Source organism: Muscardinus avellanarius, assembly GCF_963383645.1.
Source record: "Muscardinus avellanarius genome assembly, chromosome: 15".
Lineage (NCBI taxonomy): Eukaryota > Metazoa > Chordata > Mammalia > Rodentia > Gliridae > Muscardinus > Muscardinus avellanarius.
The window spans coordinates 55699502-55721742 of NC_137801.1; the positions used below are offsets into that span (position 1 = coordinate 55699502).

At 43.5% G+C, this 22241-nt stretch overlaps 1 protein-coding gene across 10 annotated transcripts in view; it reads right to left on the reverse strand.

Annotated features, from left to right (window-relative positions):
• Positions 1-624: 624 nt before the first annotated feature.
• Positions 625-22241, reverse strand: part of BCL11A (BCL11 transcription factor A) — a gene marked incomplete at both ends in the record, with an annotated part of 97256 nt that continues 75639 nt past the window's right edge. The window contains 4 exons of one of the 10 annotated variants that reach the window (XM_080711296.1): positions 635-726; positions 8805-9855; positions 10393-10535; positions 15719-15820. In XM_080711296.1, the coding sequence (XP_080567422.1) occupies positions 635-726; positions 8805-9855; positions 10393-10535; positions 15719-15820 (1388 nt within the window). Of the gene's footprint in view, positions 727-8526; positions 10536-15718; positions 15821-22241 lie in introns of those variants that run through there. The other 9 variants (XM_080711297.1, XM_080711290.1, XM_080711293.1 and 6 more) reach the window with 9 other exon arrangements.

Sequence of the window (22241 nt, forward strand, 5' to 3'; positions counted from 1 at the left end):
CAAGTTTTGCATTTTGATTCTCCTTGAAAATCTATGTCATCTATTAAGCAGGAACCTATTTCCCCTCCTACATCTCCTGCCCATTCCTCAAGTCTGCTCCTCCTACCCACCCAATGGACAGCTCCAGGAAAAGGGTACAGAAATACAAAGTCACAAACAGCTGCATAGCATTGTCTTAAAAGTATTAAAAATTAAAGAATGAGCAAACACCACCTAAAGCTCCAACATTTATTGTGTCAATGTTAAGCACACTTTTTAAAAGACAACATAGAATGTATAGAAACAAGGGGTCGGGGGCTCATGCTCATTTCCACAATACGGGTAATTAGGTTGGCTGGTTTCAAAAGGGCTGCCCGTCGCTCAGGACGGCGATGGCCCGATGGCCTGAGGGCCCTCTGGATGGGGACTGATTCACTGTTCCAATGTGGGTCTGTTTTTTGTTTTTACTTTTTATTAAAAAATATAAATAAAATGGCACTGCAGGCCCAGGCTGGACGGACTCCGCAGGACTCTTCACACAACGGCTTCTTGGAGGCTACTGTCAGAAAACATCACAAACTAGCAGGATGACGGACCACGCTGACGTCGGCTGGGCGGCACAGGTCCACCCCGGCCCTGGGGGCTTCAAATTTTCTCAGAATTTAAGGGCTCTCGAGCTTCCATCCGAAAACTGCCACACATCTTGAGCTCTCTGGGCACTACGCCGAATGGGGGTGTGTGAAGAACCTAGAAAGAGGTTGGAGACAGAGGAGGGGGAGAAAAAGTACAGGTGTGACTTGGCCCATTGACTTTCTGTTCTCTAGCTAGCTTTTTAAAAATTATGACTTAAATCAACCACAGGTCGAGCCACCAGCATCTTTAGCAGGATTGCCCACACAGTCTGCCCTCCCCAGATACTGCTTCTGAGTGGCTTCTCAAGCCTCCCTCCCTTTCGGCCCCCAGAGGATCCAGACCCCCTACCCGGTCACATGAAAGTCCTACTAAACTCGGGACACACCTGGAAGGAAACACTTTCCCTTATGACTGAGTCAACTTAGTAGGAAACAGTCCTTTGGTGGAGGAGAACGGGGCAGGGAGGAGGGAAGGGGGAGATTTTGCTTAAAATAATAATAAAATTATAAAGAAACAAAAAAATTAAAATTGATGTAAAAGCAGCACAACGAAAACATGAAATGTCATCAAGTTCAACGTCAAAGCAGCCAACGATTTACAAGAGGCGAACAAATCTCTGAAGAGAAAACCAGAACCCAAAATAGTTGCTCTCAAATTGCACCAAAAACTGCCTGTAGTTTCTTTCAAACATGCAGTTTTCTTTTGGGGTTTTTTTTTTTTTTTTCATTCTTTTTTATTTTTATTTTTACTTTTTGTCCTCGTCGGTCAGGGGGGAAGGCAATGGTGAAGAAGGAGTGCTTATTTCCCTCCGGGCTCCTCCCTTGCTGTGGACATTGACTTGAAGCAGAAGAACTGGGTCCGGATGTGGTGAGGAGGAGGAGGAGGGCTACCATGGTGCCATTCCAGGCCTCGTTGCCATGGCGACCTGAAGCAGGGCCTGGGGCCTCCTCTCCCCTGACTCAGCCGCAGGAGGCCTGGGGTCTGGGGCTCAGCTGCTCTCATGCTTCCTCCCCCTGAGCAGTGGAGACCGGGGCTCAGGGCCCTGCTGTCCAGGTGGGCTCTGGGGAATCCCATTCCCAGTCCAGCACTAGTCACTGTCGTTCTGGCCCCCCTGAACTGACACCCCAATCGAACCCCTTTGTCTGACCTGCTACCGATATTTAAAGCCCTAACAAAGTATGGCTCGGACAGGGAGCACGGTTGTGGTTATTTAAAAGCACAGTCCCCTAAGGGAATGGGAGCTCCAGCTTTGGAAGAAACTTTGGGGAAATCGCTTCTTTTGCCTTCTCTGCTGTCTCTAGAAAAGACCTAACAGATCCACGTGTTTCCTTTGCATAGTTTTTACCATGTTACAGAAAGAAAAACCGCATTTGGACAGACCATTGAGTTGTGTTCAGCCAAGTTTAGGTAAGTAAGTACAGTGACCAGGTGAACTGTATTGGTCTCTTTTCCCATTTGGAAGGGAGGAATTAATTGCATCCTAGGATCGTAGATGACACTGGGGGAGAGAGAGAGGGGGTGGGGTGGGGAGGCTGGTCCCCTTGAAGGCTGATCCCTGGCCATGTGCTGTAATAAATGAAACAGCAGGCTAATGGGATAACAAGATGCCAGCAAGCAAAAGTGTGTGTCCAACCACCCGTCTACAATTTTAGCTATAGCAGCCCTGGAGTAAATGTACACTATCCAACTCCACCTATGTGCTCTAGTGTCTATTTCCCTAAAAATGGGTTCATTTATTCTCTACCGGGAAGCCTTCAGGGCCTCAACAGACACTAAGGACAATTTACTAAGTGGCTGATGCCTTTTTAAAGTTAGCAGTCTTTTCAAAAACAATTTTCCAAGCAGGTTGAAAGGTCACTGCCAATTCCATCCTCATATCAGAAAATCCCCACAATTTTTTTTTGAGAGAGTTGTCTTTTAAAAACAGAACAGGATGGATGCATCCTGAACATACCAGGCCCAGGGACAATAAAGTGACAGATTCATAGTAAAGAACACAGAATTACAACAGTCATCGGCAATCGTGTGTGTGTGTGTGTGTGTGTGTGTGTGTGTGTGTGTGTGTGTGTAGGGGATAAGAGGTTTAAAACCAGAAAACACTGTATTTCCTCCCTTGTTCTCTAAGTAAAGTTCTAGAAACAGAACAGGACCTACCCTGAGTCTTCTACTTTTCAGGATGGCCCCAAATAATCCCAGAACCTTTCAGCAAACTCTCAGTGTCTGTGAATAAACCACCTTATTGCCTTATTTTTCCAGATGAAATCATAGCTAACCCACCCATCCCTCTGCTGCTTCCTTTCAAATTCTCACTTCAAGCATTATGAATATATACAATATGGACTTGTTGAACATACAGAAATGATATTTAAACAAACAGTTCTATCCTCAGAATGCCCTGGGAAAAACTCGTCTACTTCACACTTCCTGCCACGGCTGGTACGCAGAAGAGCCACACTCTCGCCACTTCTGAGCAGCCTTTAAAATGCACTTTCAGACCTTTTGGAAGGTCCTGCACCACGAGAGAACAGCAAACGGGAAGGAGTGTATGCACTGGAAGAGCTTTGGGGTTTAAGTCTGTGAGATACAATATCTGCTGTCTTCCTGTTTATTAAGTTGCCCTCAGAAGGAAGATTAAAAAGGAAAGTCAGAAACATCAGGAGTTCAGGCACATAGAAAATGTCCACCAGCACATCAAGTTACAAAAAAATGAGAATTTGGGAAGATATTAATGTTCTTAGCACTTCCTCATTTAAAAAAAACACATCAGGAATTCATCTTACTAAAGGAATAATTTTATGTTATTTTATACTAAGACTTTAAATTTTAGGGTTTTTGATACAAAATGTCACTTCTAAATTCTACTTCTGTTGGCTAAGTTTTCATGTTCCTATTGTTTGGCCAGCTTAAGAAATCATTTTTTATCAGAAGGCTTCAATAAGTTAGGAGGACGAAGTACCCTGAAGAACCTGTCTCCCAATAAATTTATTTAACTTTGGGACCACGTAAATCAAACATAACGTGTGATTTGTTACCAGATGTTTGCAACCCCCCACCCCATTCCCCATTTGATTTAAGAAATCTGAACATACAAGTAAACCGTATCCACCATTAATTCTTTCTGTCAGGATGCAAAACCTAATTACACTAAGAGCATCATATACTGAGAAACTAAGATGAATATTATATATAAAGCCTACACAGCTGCACTGAGAGCTCTTAATAAAAGAGCAATGGGGGCACACAGAAGTTTCATGGACCTTTAATATGGTGGAACAGAAGTCAGGAGGTCTAAAACCAGCGTGGCACTGGGGAATATTTCTGTTTCAAACAAATTTGGATTCAGTTTTGAAGTAACTTAATCTAAAACGCACATATCTTTTCTCAAGTCACTGACAAACATCAAGTTCTCCAAGGTTCCCCATCCCACCCTCTCAGCCCCGCGCAGTGCTCTCCAAAGCCCTCTCTTAGCGGAGCCCTCTATTCCCACCCAAACTGGCTTGTTTAAAAAAGAAAAAAAGAGAAAAAAACCTACTTTCTCCATACTTTAAAAAGATAAGACTCTTCTTGCCTCAGATTGAAAGGCATTAGATGAAAAGGCCACCTCACTGGCAAAAGGGCAAAAGAACTGAGCAACGAAAATGCTACCACAAAAAGACAACAGAACAACTTTTGTTTGGGTTTTTACAAAAATAAGAACAATATCAAATCCATTCATCTACACTGGGAACAGGGACACAGTGTCACAGAGGCATGTGTTATAATAAAGTAAACTGATGCTGTAACAGGCAGTATTTGTAAAACCGACAACACAGATTGCTAAGGAGGGATTTTTTTTTTTTTTAAATAGACCTAACTTGCTTTTCAAAGACATTTTATGATTCTGTTGGTTGGTCAAAAGGTAAGTAAAGGATATGCCCACCTTCATTTGCTGTCAGCCAGGTAGACCCTACAAAAACACCTGGAACAATCTGGAGCACCTGTGGCCTACGGGATCTCAGAGCCACAAGACAAGCCACCTGCGTCCAGGGAAATCAGTAGCTGATTCTAGAGATCTGGCTATATGTGGCTACCCCTGGTTGCTGCTTTCTGTTCTTTTCTCTCTTTTTTCTTCCCTTGTTTCTGTTTCTTTTACTTTACTTTTCTTTTTTTCCTGATGTCTTTGTTTTTGGATTTTTAGGTTTGAAGGCTAGGGTCATTTTTGTTATGAGGAAAGACTGTTATGTAGAAATTAAAGAGCTTATTTAAAAAATTTTTTTTACATTTTAAGATAGGGCAATGATGGAAGAATAGAAAAGAACTTTCAGACAAGAACAGCCAAAAATCCAAAGCAAATAAAAGTTGAAGATGCCATTACCAGCAAGTTTTTTTTTACTTACAGCTGAATGGATTTTGAGATGGAGTAAAAGTTTTTAACATCAGACTGAAAATACCTTCCACTTTTTGAAAACTATTCTAAAACTGGAAAGCCTCACAACTATGTCCATGGTTTAAAATATGTCTATTTAATGTAGTTAAGTACTTTATGTTCCTTTGGGTGTAATACACACATCAAAATGCCCAGAAATAATCCTGAAAAAGACTGACTGGCCTTCTCTTAAAACCTGTTATTTTTCTTGAAAGTAATTTACAGAGTGTGTCAAATGAGGACACAAGAAGCTTACATTGTGTACTTTAATTTTTTTTATTTTTTTCAATAAAGGGACAAAATGGGTGTATGAACAGGTTAATGCAGACAACTGCCAAAAAAACACAGACAGTGGTTTTTCCAATAGAACTTAACAAAGACCAGAAACAAATACAATAAAAAGCCAGGTTGTAATGACCTTTGGTCATCCAAATAAAAAAAAAATAAAAACAAAGAAAAATAAAAGATCAAATTAAGTGCCTCTGTTTTGAACAGGGCATGTAAGCAATAATAAATAGTGACTCCCATAGTAAAAGATAAAATTTCAAGTTACGACAAACAGCTTTCATTACAGGAATAGAAAAGGCCAATAACAAAATATTCTGCATTGCCATTTACAAAAAAGTATTGACTAAAGCGGGCTTTCTCTTTAATATGCTTTGCATATGAAATTCTTTCCAATCTAAATATAAAGCACCATTTAGTTTTTGGCAATGAAAAAAACTGCAAAACATTGGTTTTTTTTTCTTTTTTTTCTCTTTTTCTTTCTTTTACTGCATATGAAGGTAAGATGCTGGAATGTAGGGTGATAGAAGGAAAGGGACAAAAAGCACACTACATAACAAACCAACGTTATTAGCTTGCAGTACTGCATACAGCATGGCAGCAGGAAAAAGGAACAAAAGAGGATATGTACAACCCCTGTGACAGCCGTCCGTGTGACATTCTAGCAGGCTCCCCCAAACTGCCATTATATGGCTTCTGTACAATGTCACACTTTTTTGTTTCTCTTTTCTTTTTTTTTTTTTTGAAGCATACAAATAATTTGCACTATATTATCCTGCCAAATTAAAAAAATATACTGTGGCAGCCTGTCTTTTTTTTTTCCACTACCAAAAAAGGTACATTGATACCTTTTAAGAGAACAAGCAACAGTTAAAAATACAAGCTTCAATATAAATACTATAGTGCCTAACACTAGATGAACATTTAATTCAAATACCATTCTAGAAATACAGAAAAAAGACCATAAATGTGTTTTAGCATAGGAATCAACATGAGTGTGCATTTCCTATATTTAAGTACTATATAATCTTAAACCTTTCCCCAATGTATTTTTTTTTTACAACCTGAAGAGCGGTGTGTAATCCAAGGCATAGAATTTCCACTACCATTTTAAAATGGATAACAAGTCTTGTAACACCACCAAGACAATGGAACCCTAAAATGCAGTTCCCCCCTAAACATAATGAAGTGTTTTTTAAAAAAATTTTTTTTCTTAACATTTATATTTAAAAAAGTTTTGTACAAAAAAATCCTTGCACTGTAGAAGCGAAAGCAATCATTCATTTCTATGTTAAGTGTATTCTGTTTCCATTCACAACGCTTGCAAAGTTGCGTCCAAGTACGTACGTAAGCTCATTAGTCAAGTAAATGGCTGGCAAAGTTTTTTTAGTTTTTTTTTTTTTTAAATGCTCATCAATGAGATTGTGTTCAATTTTTTTTTTTCAGCATTCTTGCAACTTTTCCCTTAAGTATAGACCTGTAAACTGGGAAAATTGTACAGTGCACTTAATTGTCCTATCTGAGCAGGTTTATTTTATACTCAACCTCTGTATCTCTGATTAGAGAAAAGATACAGGTATCACAGGCAGAGTCAAGTGCTATTTGAACACCAACTGGGGCAGATGCTAGCTTAATAAAAAGGAAAAAATTAAAAAAATAAAATAAAAATAATGGATCCTCTTCCATGTTAACACAAATAGCACACAGTGTATGGAAAAGAAATGAAGTACAACTTTTAGGGAGCACAGACATATATACTGCTACTCTTAAAGTTCTTTCTCTTTTTTTAAGAATGTCACATTTAAATGCAAGTCTTAAGGATTCATAGTTAATCATCATTGTATCAATATTAGCTTATACACCTGTTCTAGTTTAAAATGGCAAATAGTACCACATTGTGCTAATAAATCACTTCTTTTTTTCCCTCTCTTCCCTTCTGTCAAACCTTATTGTCAGCCTCTTCTTTTTAATAAGGTATACAAGGTCTTCCGTTTATCATTTGATTGTCCATTTGACAACCAAATGGATCTGGATCTATTTCTTTTGGTGCCAGAATTACTTTAAAGATATAATTTTAAGCAAGTTATATTCACAAAATGAACTTCTTGCTAATACATTTAATCATGTCCCAGGGCTTTTGCACGTTACACATTCAATTTAATCATTGTTAAAAAAAAATAAAATAAAACTTTGGGCAAAGCAGCCCATTTCTTTTAAGCTCTCACCAGGAGCAAAGTAGCTTTTATACTGGTATAATCAGTTTTTGTCCACAAAGTTAAACTAAAGGGAAAATGATGATTAACTAGGACATAATGGGTCATCTTTTTAGGTAGCCATTGTTGTGAGAAATACAATATAGAATTATATGCTAGGTCCTAAGGTTTATTACCTCACCCAATGTTGAATTAAGCTACAAGTTTATAACAAGTAGAAAGAACCATCCATGTGGTTTTATAGATCCAAGGCACTCATATTTTAAAACCAAATGATAGGATAAGCTTGTTCTGTTTTTCTGATAATTTGTCAATTCAAGGCCTTTGTCTTTCCTCAATTGATATATTTAACCCTTTAGAGACAGACATTTAGCTCTTTTTTTTTCAGTGCTATCTATTCCGTCTATAGAGGGTTAATCCAAAGACTGTATTTCCTCCTCACATTATAAAATAAAACTGTACATGATATGTATTACAGAATGTATGCAGCATGGTCTTTCTCTCTCTCGCTCGTTCTCTCTCTCTCTCTCTCTTTCTCTCACTCTCTCTCTCTCTTTCTCAGAACGGAACTGGCAACATGTTTGCTCAGCAACGAATTAGGGACAATTTAAAATAGCCATAACATACCATACATGCTGTCTAAGTTTAAAAAAAAAACATACACAACATGTAAATTATTGCACAAGAGAAAGGCTCAAAGTTTGCGTAAAATGCAATAGTATTGCCCCATACAGATCATGCATTCAAACGGTGAGAACATAAAGAAAAAAAAAAGAAAAAGAAAAAAAGAAAAAGAAAAAAGAAAAACAAATCAAGTGTGCTGGTGACAAGCACTCTCATATTCTTAGCTTCCGTTACTTCTGTTTGTTTGCTTGCTTGCTTGCTTGTTTAAATCACATGGGACTAGAAAAAAATCCTACGGGGAGCGGGGGCTGGAGGGCGATGGGGAGGGGGGGGGATGGTGAAAAAAGGAGGTGTCGGGCGGGGGCGGGGCGGGGTATTAATATACCTCTATTCAGTTTTTATATCATTATTCAACACTCGATCACTGTGCCATTTTTTCATGTGTTTCTCCAGGGTGCTGTACACGCTAAAAGGCATCTTACAAATTTCACATTTGTAAACGTCCTTCCCCACCTGGCCATGCGTTTTCATGTGCCTGGTGAGCTTGCTACTCTGGGCACAGGCATAGTTGCACAGCTCGCACTTATAAGGCCTTTCGCCCGTGTGGCTTCTCCTGTGGACAGTGAGATTGCTACAGTTCTTGAAGACTTTCCCACAGTACTCACAAGTGTCGCTGCGTCTGCCCTCTTTTGAGCTGGGCCTGCCCGGGCCCGGACCACTAATATGGGGCGTGCTCCCTCCACTGCCAGTGCCGCTGCGCCCCGAGATCCCTCCGTCCAGCTCCCCGGGCGGCGTGGAGAAGCGCAAGCTCCCGTTCTCCGAGGAGTGCTCCGAAGAGGAGGCAAAGGGCGATTGTCTGGAGTCCCCGAAGCTGAGGAAGGGATCCTTGAGCTGCCTGGAGGCCGCGTAGCCGGCCAGCCACTGCGAGTACACGTTCTCCGTGTTGGGCATGGCGGCGGCCGGCAGGTCGAACTCCTTCTCCAGCTTGATGCGCTTGGAGAAGGGGCTGAGCGAGCTGGGGCTGCCCAGCAGCAGCTTCTTGGACAGGCCCCCCGAGGCCGACTCGCCCGGGGAGCAGCCGCGCCCGTTGACGGCGCCATCGTCTATGCGGTCCGACTCGCCGGCCACCGAGTCTTCGTCGCACGTGTCCCGGTGCGCCTCGGCCTCGGCCAGGTGGCCGCGCTTGTGCTTGTCGCCCAGGACCTGGTGGAAGGCCTCGCTGAAGTGCTGCATGGAGCCGAGCACCAGGCCCTGCATGACGTCGGGCAGCGCGCGCGCCTCGTCGCCCGCCGCGCCGCGCGCGTTCTCGTGGTGGCGCGCCGCCTCCAGGCTCAGCCCGAAGCCGAAGTCCGCGCGCTCGCTCTCCGCCAGCTCCTCCTCCTCCTCTTCCTCCTCTTCTTCCTCTTCCTCGTCGTCCTCCTCTTCCTCCTCGTCCCCGTTCTCCGGGATCAGGCCGGGGTCGTTCTCGCTCTTGAACTTGGCCACCACGGACTTGAGCGCGCTGCTGGCGCTGCCCACCAGGTCGCTGGTGCCCGGCTCGGGGGAGCTGGCGGTGGAGAGGCCGTCGTCCGACTTGACCGTCATGGGGGACGACTTGTGCATGTGCGTCTTCATGTGGCGCTTCAGCTTGCTGGCCTGCGTGCACGCGTGGTCGCACAGGTTGCACTTGTAGGGCTTCTCGCCCGTGTGGCTGCGCCGGTGCACCACCAGGTTGCTCTGGAATTTGAACGTCTTGCCGCAGAACTCACAGGACTTGGACTTGACCGGGGGCTGGGAGGGAGGAGGGGCGGACTGCAGAGGAGGGAGGGGGGGCGTCGCCAGGAAGGGCGGCTTGCTACCTGGCTGGAATGGTTGCAGTAACCTTTGCATAGGGCTGGGCCGGCCTGGGGACAGCGGTGGGCTAGACGTGTTCCCTGCCAGCTCTCTAAGTCTCCTAGAGAAATCCATGGCGGGAGGCTCCATAGCCATCGGATTCAACCGCAGCACCCTGTCAAAGGCACTCGGGTGATGGGTGGCCAGGGCCATCTCTTCCGCCCCCAGGCGCTCTATGCGGTGGGGGTCCAAGTGATGTCTCGGTGGTGGACTAAACAGGGGGGGAGTGGGTGGAAAGCGCCCTTCGGCCAGGCCGGAAGCCTCTCTCGATACCGATCCTGGTATTCTTAGCAGGTTAAAGGGGTTATTGTCTGCAATATGAATCCCATGGAGAGGTGGCTGGGAAGGACATTCTGCACCTAGTCCTGAAGGGATACCAACCCGCGGGGTCAGGGGACTTCCGTGTTCGCTTTCTAAGTAGATTCTTAATCCATGAGTGTTCTGTGCGTGTTGCAAGAGAAACCATGCACTGGTGAATGGCTGTTTGCAAGTTGTACATGTGTAGCTGCTGGGCTCATCTTTACCTGCAAAATAATACAACACCGACATCAATGTTTAATCACCAAGGCGGGCATCAGCAATCGCTTATTCACGTTCCACCTCCGGCCTGCCCTGCCCCCACCCCAAGGCCCAAGTCCTCCCAGATCCACCCCTGTGCCTAGCTAGTGCCTGGCTCATCTGCTGGTTGGTGCCCAGTTAAAGACCCGTCGAGTCGGTCTTCCTGCCATACGCTCACAGTTCTAAGAACGCTAGAGCCAAGCCCCGCGGCAGAAGATTTCTGGCCGCTTCGGGGTTGCAGATGAGGATCCCTAAGTTCTAGGGACCTCAGCAAATGTCTTCTGAACTGTCCCATCTCATCGCTGAAGCTGGGGGGCGAGCCCTCTCGTCTCTGTGTGCCTCTGTTTCCTCGTCTGTTAAATGACTTGGGCCAGAGGACACATGGGGAACCGTTTTACTTTCTAGGTCCTATCCTCCTAGCGTATTCCCCACTGCGTGGCGAGTGAACTTTAGCTAGATATGCAAACATGCCACAGGCATACCAAAAAACAGGAGAAAGGCAACTCGCTACAACTCTCTATGGCCCCACAGAGGCTTAGCATGAAACGCACTAGCTGTTGATATTGTTTAAATGAAAAGGGACTTGAAAAATTATTGGGTGGAAGAGAGACTAGCAACTTCCTCATCACCTCCCAGCCTACGTGCAGGTCGGTGAGTTCTAATGTTTTGCTTCTCTAACACCCTGGGCCTGGGGGACACCCATTTCTAACCTCTGGGGAGGTTAGTGAAATCTGGGAAGGAACATTTCATTGGGATTTAAGCAAAAGGCTGTGTGGGATCCTTGGGAGTCGCGCCCCAGTGCAACAAATCAAGTCTGGAGAAGTTAGGAGGAGCGGCTGGTGCCAGCTTCGGCAGACACAGCATCCTGGTGGAAGGCTGGGTGAAGGAGCCAGCGCGGTGACAGGCGGCAGGCTGAGCAATGCTACCCTAGCCTCCTCCTCATTATTTTGAGAGGCTAACAACGTGAACCAAATTATACAACATCCTGCGCCCTCGGCTCAGACTCGGCTCCAGTTGAGAAAGAAACAGAAAGATACAGTTCAGCGAGTCAACTCTTTGGCCAGTAGCCAAGCCGTCTGGAGAGGGGCCCTGCTTAAGTCACAGTATTTCTCTCTTGCTGAAAAGAACCCGAGAGTGGTAAATGCCACTTTGGCAAAGAGGGGCCAGCTTGACTTCACAGAATCATTCATTCTTGGATATAGCTAAATTTAAAAATGTATATGTCTTACAGAGCCACATATACATGCATATATGGAGTAACTGACTATGGTTTACCAGTCAAGTGCGGCCTTTAAATGGGCACAAGTGATGGTGGCCTACGGATAAGGCTGAGAAGAATAATGTCTCCAGGATCCTGAAAAAAGGGCTTAAAATATAACTGACACGGAGACTTTCTCCCTCTTTTAAAAGAGGGGCCAGCGGAGCTCCTTAAGCCCGCGGCTAGCATTTGTTTGTAACTTTTTTAAAAGGACAAAAATTCACCAGGGAGCTAAAGAGTAGGAATGAGGAATTCATCAATTATATGATTCCTCCATTTAGCAAGTCAGAAAGAAATGCTGGCAGGGTCTTCTAGGGAGCCCCAAACACTCATATTCCAAAACAAGCCAGCCTCGTTCAAGCACTTGTCTAAATAATGGACTCCTGCCCTGACCTTGTAATTTACTTTACAATGCATTTATAATCTCACTCAATATATCCCACTCCTGGGTAAATCTCTTTAACAAGATTAGATGGTAAGATACCAAAATTAGGTTTCAAACATTTGCCTAATGTGGAAGGAGGAGGGGGGTGAATAAGGCAGAAAGATTTGAAAGAAAACGCTGACATTAGTATCACATTATCTGCCTATTTTTGTTTGCCTTCTCTCTTCAAAGGGAAATAAAAAGCTTCATTGAGAGTATTTTCATAAATTTTTTGTTGTTGTTGAACAATGACTTGGATCCCAAATAGGCAGGAAAAAAACTCTCTGGTTCCAACTCCCGTGACCCTCTGTGGCTTTCTCCTTTGCCTCCCTAGGACTCTGGGTTATTATCATACATTTAGCCTGACAATCGGAATTGGGTAACTAAAAAGGAGATTTGTCAGCTGAAGCAAGTCCTTAACACTTTCATCACTCCAAATGCCTTTAAAATCACATTTTACCCTTATAATCTTCTCTTGAAACCCCGGACTGCACTCATAATTAGGGATGCTGGTCTCACACTCGCCACGATATGGCCACTGATAAATGCCGAAATCCGTGGCACAGAGCACTACATCAAGCATCTCATTTGTATCCTTTCCAAGAGGCTTAAGCAAGGAAAGTCTATTTTATTTTGCTGCCCTGAGCTTCTTAAAATTTTTTTCAGAGCCAGTTATGTGATTATGCTCCGCTGTGTTAACACTATGATGCTATCCTTCCCCCTCTCATACATCAGGTCAGAGAAAATGGCATTTTATCTTAATAATGAGGATACAACATACAGTTTTCACTATCGCATTTTAGTATTCCCATCAACTAGATATTCTAGATCATGAGGGCAGCTAGTGTAATCATAATGTCAATGAGAAGGGCTGTTACGATTGAGACTAAAGATTACTTGGAAAGAGCTGCTTTGAAACTGGTAATTATTACCAGTCCACTAATAGCAAATGATGCATTACAATTTCACCATATAATCTGTATTTCACTCAGCTCATGCCGGTGCACCATATTATATTACAGTGCTCACAGATTCTAAATTCCTAAACTGCAGTCATCAATAAATGTGTTACTTGCCATAATTTGTGAAATTACTTTGTTCATAACATCTTTGATGGTTTAGAAAGACCAGAATTGATTTCCTGCGTGGCAAAATTAGGGCTACATTGATTTATTGACGTGTAAAATATAATAATATTCTTCATTTACTCTGATGAAAATCAACTTCTCAATTTGAGTGCCTCATTGGGCATTCACCGGGATTATTTTGATTTAAAGCAATAAACTGAGCCCGGCCCCAAGCAGAAGACCCGGAGGCATCTGAAAGGGTTAAAGGCAGCTCTTAGCCCCCTACTGGCTTTTATTTTATTTTGTCTCATTTTATTTTATGGAAAGGAATGACCCCCGTTTCTAGTGTGTCACCAATGCAAAAAGCCGTGTGATTTAAGCCTGAGGGTCTGGAAGAACAAGGAGGTCTAAGGTGGGACCGCTAGCTCTGTTATCTACTAGCTTGTGACTCTGGGCCCTCATTTAATATCTCCGCGCCTTAGGATTCCTGTCTGTAAAATGAGCACACAAACAGTATCTTTAAAGAACTGTTGTGAGGGTCAAATGACAGAAGCATATAAAAGCCCTCTGTAAACTCTCAGGTCCAACACGCATGTGAGTTTTCATTACTACCGGGCGTGATTAATTACCGAGGGTAATGACTAACCACATTACACGCCCAGTCCGCTTCCAGGGAAGGTCCCCGTGCGGGCCTCACCCCAGGCTCCAGTAAAAGAGGCAGAAGAGGGTGATTTGAAGTTGCTCTTCCAGTTTCACAACAGGGAAGGCCACAGGCTGTGGCTCTGAAAGCCACGGGCAGCTGCCCCATGTGAGCAGCTGGGTGAGGTAGACATCAAGCTTTGTCCTAGACCTTTCTGGAACCCCACAACCCTTTCCACATACCTTGTTCTGGTCACTCCTAAACTGGTCCTGCCAGCCTGGGCACCAGCAAACTATGCACCCTCCCTTTGCAGGTAGTAGGAGAGGATAGGGGGTTCCATATCAGGAACACCAGGTTGAGGACAGACCGCCTAAACTGCTGCCCTAGCCAGCAGCCCTGAGCTTCTCAATTCCACCCTCCTCAACACTGCCCCACTCATCTCCCTTCCCTCCCTCTGAGGGTGGCTCTGTTCCCACAGCCAAGTGCAGGCCCCAGGCACCCCCAGAAAAGGAGGAGCACACTTCCCACCCAGCCAACATGCAGGGACTTGAAACTGGGAGTCCAACCCCTTACGCTCTGCAGCCGGTGACCTAACCCAGGCTTAGACCCAGCTTGGGGGTAGGGGGCAGATGAGGAGATGAGGTGCTGTTAACCCCTGCACCGCCCAGCCCTTGGGACCCAAGAGCTTGTGAAATTCCTACAATAACTCTTTGTTACCTGGAATTACCTAGGAGTTAAAAAAATAAACAACTGGCTTTCAACTTGGTCTCCTTTGCAAGCCCTGCCCTGCAGACACCCTTCACAAGATGGCTAAGTCTAGTTTCTCTCCCATAAAAAAAAAAAGTTCCCTTTATAGCCTTCTCCTGGCATCTTACTTTTTTTTTTAAACTCTTTCCATGAAAATTTTTCTTTCTTTTTTTCTTTCCATGACAGTTTTTGTTTAATTTACCTTCAAAATAAAAATTAGCTGTCATACTTCTTGTGTTTCTTGAATCTGCTTTTGTATGTGTGTGTTTAAGGTAGAATAAACCTTTCCCCCAACACTTTAGCCATGCATGATTTATACCATGTTTCTAGGTAGACAAGCAAACTATTACTTTCTAAAACAACAAATTTCAGAAAACAGATTTATAAATGAGAAAAAAATCTAAATTTCATCAGAAGGTCCCAACTCTAAAAGTTGGTGATAATAGAATCTTTACATTTCACATTTTCCTCTAAAACTAGAAGATAAATAAGCAGAAATTATGTGTATGCATGTGTATATTTCTATGCAAATATAACGTACTGCGTATATATAAATATTCTATGTTCAAATACACATGCAAATACATAAATAACATGCATTAGACTAACACAAGAGTAACTCTAAACTGAGGCGTGCGATTCTAGCCTCTGCTAAAAAAAGTATGCCATGGCATACATTCAAGAGGCCAGCAATAAAATGGGCTCTGAACACGCAAGCGTATCCGGCCACCAGCCTCAGAGCCAAGCAAGACCCTGGGGAGAAGACCCCCAGGGATGGGCGTCTGGCAGCGCCACGCCTTCAGTGAGGAAACAGAGGGAGGAGGGAAAAGTCACTCTCCTCCGGCAGAGTGGAGTGGAGAGCCAGTGCCAAGTGAGTAATGGAATAATACAGATGTGGGTGCCAATCTATTTTGGAAGTAACTCCCTTCGGTACTTAAAAAGTAAGGGTAATTTCTAGAAACTCTCATCTCTGTACACATGGACATTTGTAGAAGAAATAATGCTCAACTTACAAATACCCTGCGGGGCATATTCTGCACTCATCCCAGGCGTGGGGATTAGAGCTCCGTGTGTAGAACGAGGGGAGGACAGGCCCCTCCAGTGCAGAAGTTTATCTGTGAAAGAAACCCAAAATCAAGCACTACAGCATAAACAATGTGCATCGTAAACCACAGGATATCACATTTCAATTCCATTAAAATAGATTAACATCATTACGACAGCCTTGCAGATAGTTAATAGGCCCAAGGCCTGGAACAAAGGACAGTGGTGACTTGTTTCCCACAGTTTTTGTTTTTAATTTTGGACTTTTGGATACAAGGGAAGGGGTTTGTTTTAGGTGTGGGGGTAGGAGGCGGTTCTTAGTTTCATTGACTTGATTATTTGTTATTTGATTATTATCATTACAAGAAATTTATTTTATTATTGCCATTACATAAATAGCAAGGAGAAATTTGTAATATTAAACAAGCTGGAAAAATGGGATTTCTCTGCAAGGCTGGTTTACATGCATATATTGACTTTACTTTATAGATATACCCAAGCAAAAAAACAATATGCTGATAGAAAATGAGTGAGTCTGTGAACCACTTTTTTCATGAAACAGTCTCATTTTTTTTTTCCCTTTTGTCTTGTTTTGTGGTACTATGGATGGAACCCAGGGAATTCTACCTCCCAGCAAAACCCCAGCCCTATTTTTTATTCTTTTTTTTTTTTTTTTTTTTTTTTTTTTTTTTTTTTTTGGCGGGTCTGGGATGGAACCCAGGGGCATTCAACCTCCGAGCTACACCTCCTGCCCTATTTTTTATTCTTCATTTTGAAACAGGGTCTCACTAAGTTGCAGAGGGCCTCACTAAGTAGCTGAGGCTGTCTGCGAACTGCGATCCTCCGGTCTCAGCCTCCCAAATTCTGGAATTACAAGTGTGTGCCACCACAAGGCTAAGGGACAGTCCCAGTCTGCCTTCGCATCCCACTCCCCCCTCCTCATGCTTTATTCATAATAGGAACTTCAATGATGGGGAAACCTCGGGCACTTCAGGACTTGGTTGGTCCACACTCTAAAATTCAACCAGTGAACACCCTGTTAGGCATGCCTTCTCCTGATGCAAAGCAAGGAGAATGGAGATTAGACTTCAGGATTAAATTAACTTTGGTCAGCCCACCCCCACCCCTGCCACGAGTCTGAGGAATTATGTCACTAATGACATGGAAGGAATCAGCACCCAATAATAGCAGCACCTAGAAACCGGGGCCCACCTTTCCCATTCAGCTGTACTCTTGGCAAAGAAAAATGACTTCTCACACTAATAAACATGACTCTAGCAGTCCATCAAGCATTTGCAGCACTGAGAGTTTTGTGAAGAAGGAAATTTGGCTTGTGCAACATGGGGATTTTACGGTTTCTGTGGTAAGTGTCTGGCTTTTTCAAATCTACCTTCAGCTAGCCAATGATGGAGAGGCAGAGTGGAGGATCGATGGGGTAGGAGATGCTCTGTGTTCCAGAGATCTGAAGTTTGTGGTGACTGGGGGGAGGCAGGAGAGAAGGAAAACTAACTTTGATCATGAGCAAACAGCCTGCATTTTCTATTAGTATTACGAGCACTTAAAAGTGTTGTTGGTATACTCCAGGATAGCTGGTCCCCAGTGAAAAATACATCCCATTCTCTGTATAAATCACACTACCAAGTGCAGCCAAGGCTGTTGGAACAGGTTCTCTTTCATGAGGAGACTATGGGTTATAATGGTGGTTGGCTTAAGAAAGCTCTCACACAGATGGCTTAAATCTGTTGTTACCAGGCCTCCAAAGGGAAACCTGCAAGAGGTACCAGCTAGCCTGAGACCATCTAGTGAGAAATTTCCTCCTCTCCCACCCAAAACAAGGTAAAAAACACAAAATGAACCAAAAAAGGTCAGAGGACAAGACTCAGGAAAGTAGTAGATCTACATGTGGTTGTTTGTGTTAAATTAATTGAAGATTCAGGGTAAAATTAACACAGCTTTCATCCTAGATGTTTTCAAGGAGAGATCTGAGAATCTACTTTTGCATCTATGCTTGCTGAGCAAGTATGTTGCAGAGTCTGAGGTCCTTTTCTTAAGAAACCCACACAGCCAGGTAACTCTGTGACGCCAGGACAAAAGCAACAAGGACCTCGGACCCTTGCATGGAGGCAGTCTAATCTCAAGTTCTCTGCCACTTACTTTGGAAAGAGACCTTGAGGTGCTTCGATAGGTCTCCAGCAAGAAATGAAACAGCCGTTGGACCAACTCTGCTTTAGCTGCTTGCACTTGCATTGAACAAGCTGAGCTCAGAGCAACAGCCCGGACCACGTGGCAAAGTAACATCTAATTGAGCAGAATATGTGGGTGTCTGACAGGATGATTTATTTGGATCTAAACCTTAGCAATCATCAAGACTTTGTCTTCATATTGCAGATGGTAAAATGGAGGCCTTGAGGAATGAAGTGACTTGCCCTGACATGGTCTTCACTGTCTAAAAAGTACCAATAAAGAAAGGCTCCACTGATCCAGTGAGCAGCACTTAACCTCGTGAGGGAAGGAGCAGCCCAGTGGTGTGGAGGGGGGCTTCCCAAAGGTCCCAGGGAGCTGACTTGGTTTCACAATGGGAAAACAATGGCTGGTCTGCCACCTGGGCCTCCTGGCCTTAGCCTGCTGTTTCACCCTCTACCTCTGCTTCTCCTGAAGAATCAGCCAGCTGGAGAGGAACAAAGCATTGCTATTAGGCTAACAAGCTATTTACTTTAGAAAACAGCACACTGTCTTTGTGCCAGGGACTCAGACTTGCATTTCCCTTCCTACAGGAAAGAGGGTCATTGCAGAGCCGATTGGGAACCCGGCTGGTTTTGCTCCTTCTTTCACTAAACAAGTCCATAATATTCTTCTTGGTAAGGAGAATCGACATTCCCCACATGAACTGGAAATGCTAAATTGTTAATAGCCTCCCTAGGGTTTAACTTCTTGCTATGATGCCTTCAATTATTTCATCACAGCTTAGGCAAAGTATCACAATTAATGCTTCTGAGCATCAGACTCAAGGAGCAGTTCTGCCTTCCCCGGCAGAAAGGGGAAAAGCTTCACTGGTAAAAGGCTGCTTTTCTTCCCACCCTTCTTTCCATTCTACTGGGGGAGAGATGGACTCAGTTGCCAGCTCAGAAGTGGTGGTCTAGTGATGCCCTCTCTATTTCTTTGTTGATGCCCTGAGGGAAGTGGTTCTCAAAGAACAGACCCAGCATCGGCATGGGAACATATTGGAAATGCAAATTTTTGAGCCCCCGCTCAGACTTACTCAGAGACTACAACAATCAATGCTGAATAAGTCCTCCATGATTCTGATGGTCTTGAGGTAAAGATCTGGAAGCTTTGACCCGTGGACCTCAAGACCGAGATCCCTGCTGTCAGGACCCACCTCCTTTAGACAGAAGCCTGCCCATGAAGAACAGGCCCCTCCATGTAGAATTCACTTCTCCATCCATCCATCTATCTTTGACCAGAACAGAGAACAGCCCCAGTCTCTATCAAGGAGAGAGCCCTCTCAGCATCGAACAATACCCAGTGTCAGGCAGATGGCGTCCTTGCTACTTCCTAGAAGATGAAACACTTGGGCCGAGGACATGGCTCAGCAGTAAAGCACTTGCCTAGCATGCCTGCAACCCTGGGTTTGATCCCCAGTACCACTAGAAAAATAAAAGCTGAGCATGTGACCCTGGCCTGCTGCCTGATGGAACAAGAACTGGACTCCTGTCTTCCTTTCTGGGCTCTCAATTATGACTTATTGCCTCCTCAGAATCAGTCTCTTTCCAAATGCCTCGTGCTTCTCTGGTGGAATGTGTTTCTGCCTGTTCTGTTTCAGAAAGGTCTCCCTAGACCCATTCCACTTGGGGGTCTCAAAAAAAAAAAAAAAAAGCCTTATGCACTATTAGGTTGACAAGTTTCCTCATGGCTGAATAAAATATAATGAATCTTATTTTTCATGTCTCATTAAAAATCTGCTCTAAATTGGGGATGGTTTTGATTTCATGTTATATGTTGGTCACCTTACATTTCTATGAATATTGGACACCAACCTTTGACACTGAGATCTATGAGCCGGGTAGGATATCCTTGGAATTTAAGATCATTAAATCTAGTTTTGGGTTTCCTCAAGAATATCTTAAATATTCCTTGACTATTAACATGCTATTTGTTTCTGCAACTAATCATTAGGAGTGTGATACAACCACTTTACTGTCTACTAATCGACAAGTAATAGCACTAATCTCCAAATGTGCCCAAACAGCCAAACACAAAGCACCATTTCCAACACACTTAATGACTGCTTTGGGAGTCCAACTTTTATCAGGTATTAAAAGGCAGGCAGGCCTAAGCCAGGTGCGATGGCACACACTTGTAATCCCAGGACTTGGGAGGCTGAGACAGGAGGATCACAGTTTCATGGCCAGCCTCAGCTACTTAGTGAGGCCCTCTACAACTTAATGAGACCCTGTTTCAAAATAAAGAAGAAAACAATAGGGCTAAGGGTATAGCAGCTCGGAGGTAAAATGACCCTGGGTTCAAGCTCCAGTACTGGGGCGTGGGGGAGCAAGCCTAGTGGCTGAGGAGGAAGCTCAGTGTTAGAGTGCTTGCCCCGCATGTGCAAAGCCCTGGGTCCAGCACTCAGCACCAAAAAACAAACAACAAAATCCTAGGCCTCTCCACAGTAGTACACAGATGTATGCTGTTCACTGCAATGTATATATGCATATATATTTATTTTCTTAAGCATGTATTTTTAGGTAATTGTGTCCCTGAGTAGAACAGACTATCTTGTGAAGCTATGACCTCCTTTCACCTTCTCGAAGATGAAATGGTTAACAACCCACCATGCCAGCAAAGAATCTTTCTACTGGTAACAGGCCAAAATAAAGGACTTGGACAGTCCCTTCCAGGTCCAGGAGCCTCCAGCGCTTCCTCCTCCAAGCAGCTCCACTTAAAATGCATCCAAAATGTTGTCAAATTCCCTGCAGAAACCAATCCCAGTTCTGAATCCAGTTGCTGGATTCAAGCCACACAGACAACAGGAGTGTAGCTAGTCTGAGCTAGAAGCTCCTTTATCTAACTGGAGGGCAAGTCCTCTGAAATGTCCTTTCTGGTCAGCTGCTCCTCCCTCTTGACCCTGCGCTCACCTTGACTGCAGCTCTCCTCTGAGCTCCTCTGACTTGAGCATTCCATAGCAAGCACTAGCCATGCCTATGTCTTGAGCTGTGTCAATCTAGCCTGCAAATGTGCCAGCTTTATCACTGCTAACAGAATTCCGAATTAACCTTCTGATATTGTCAAAAATCGCATTCCCTTTTGTTCTAGAAATGAGCATTAACAGGACCACTTTTTCTTCCATTGCTTTTCTTACTGGCTAACTTTTCCCAAATCAAGATGCTCTTTCAAAAGTATATTCTGCAAAAAACAAAAGCAAGCAAAGATTCCGGAAACCACACTACTATAGAATCCTTCACTGACACTTGCCTATGTTCTTTAATTTACAAGATACTTGACCAGTACTTTCAATTACATCAACCACTCATTTAAATATTTGGGGTGGGGGGAGGTTCTATCCTCTCAGAGTCCTGATAATGCAAACAATAGGTTATTAATTTCACTTTTTTTAAAGAGTTCTCATCCTAGGCCCTCTCTCCATTATGGAGAAGGGATAGAGACATCTTTCATGCCCCTTTATCTATGAAAATGAAAAAAAAAATGCAAGTGATAAATCTGTCAGGCCTAAACAAAATTTTCTGCAATCTGTGTCTTTAACATAAGCAAAGCATATAATTCAAAAAAAAAAAAGAAGAGCTTGCTTTTCTGAAAAATAACAAACCAGAGACATTGTGTTCTATCTTTGTGTTGAAATGCAGATTTCCCACTAAAAGGCAAATCCTTCATTTCAAAAGGTTGAATAGGATGGTACTTTAAAAAAAGAATTCCAGCTGGTTAAATTTAGGGTGTTGAAAAAAAGTTCACTCCAATAATATTCTTTGGCTCTGGGCCCAAAGTATTTTCACTTGATCATGAATTAGATAAATTTTTATTACACTTTAAGCTTTTCCCTTAGAATGGAGGGACTTATCTAAAAGACTGGAAGGGCAGCTGAATAAAAAGACAAATTGTCTTAGGACAATCTTTTTGTTTGTTTGTTTAACCATGTACCTCACAATGCAAAATGTGTGATCCCAGGACAAATTCCACTCATTCATTCTCTTGTGTATTCATTCAACGAATATATTTACCACGGGCCCTACAATGCCCAAAAGCAAAGGGCTAGCCTCTGAGGGTAGCACAAAGAAAACTCAGACACAGACTTCCCTACGGGAGCCTTCATGGAGCAGAAAAGATAACGCCTGGACAGAAATTGCCCTACTGCAGTGTAGAAAGTGTGTCATGAGAAAGACACAGAAAAACTGCTACGGAAATTCAAAAGACAATGGGTCTTCAGTATCCTTGGGGGATGGGTTCCAGGACATACTTTGGGTACCCCAATCTGCAAAT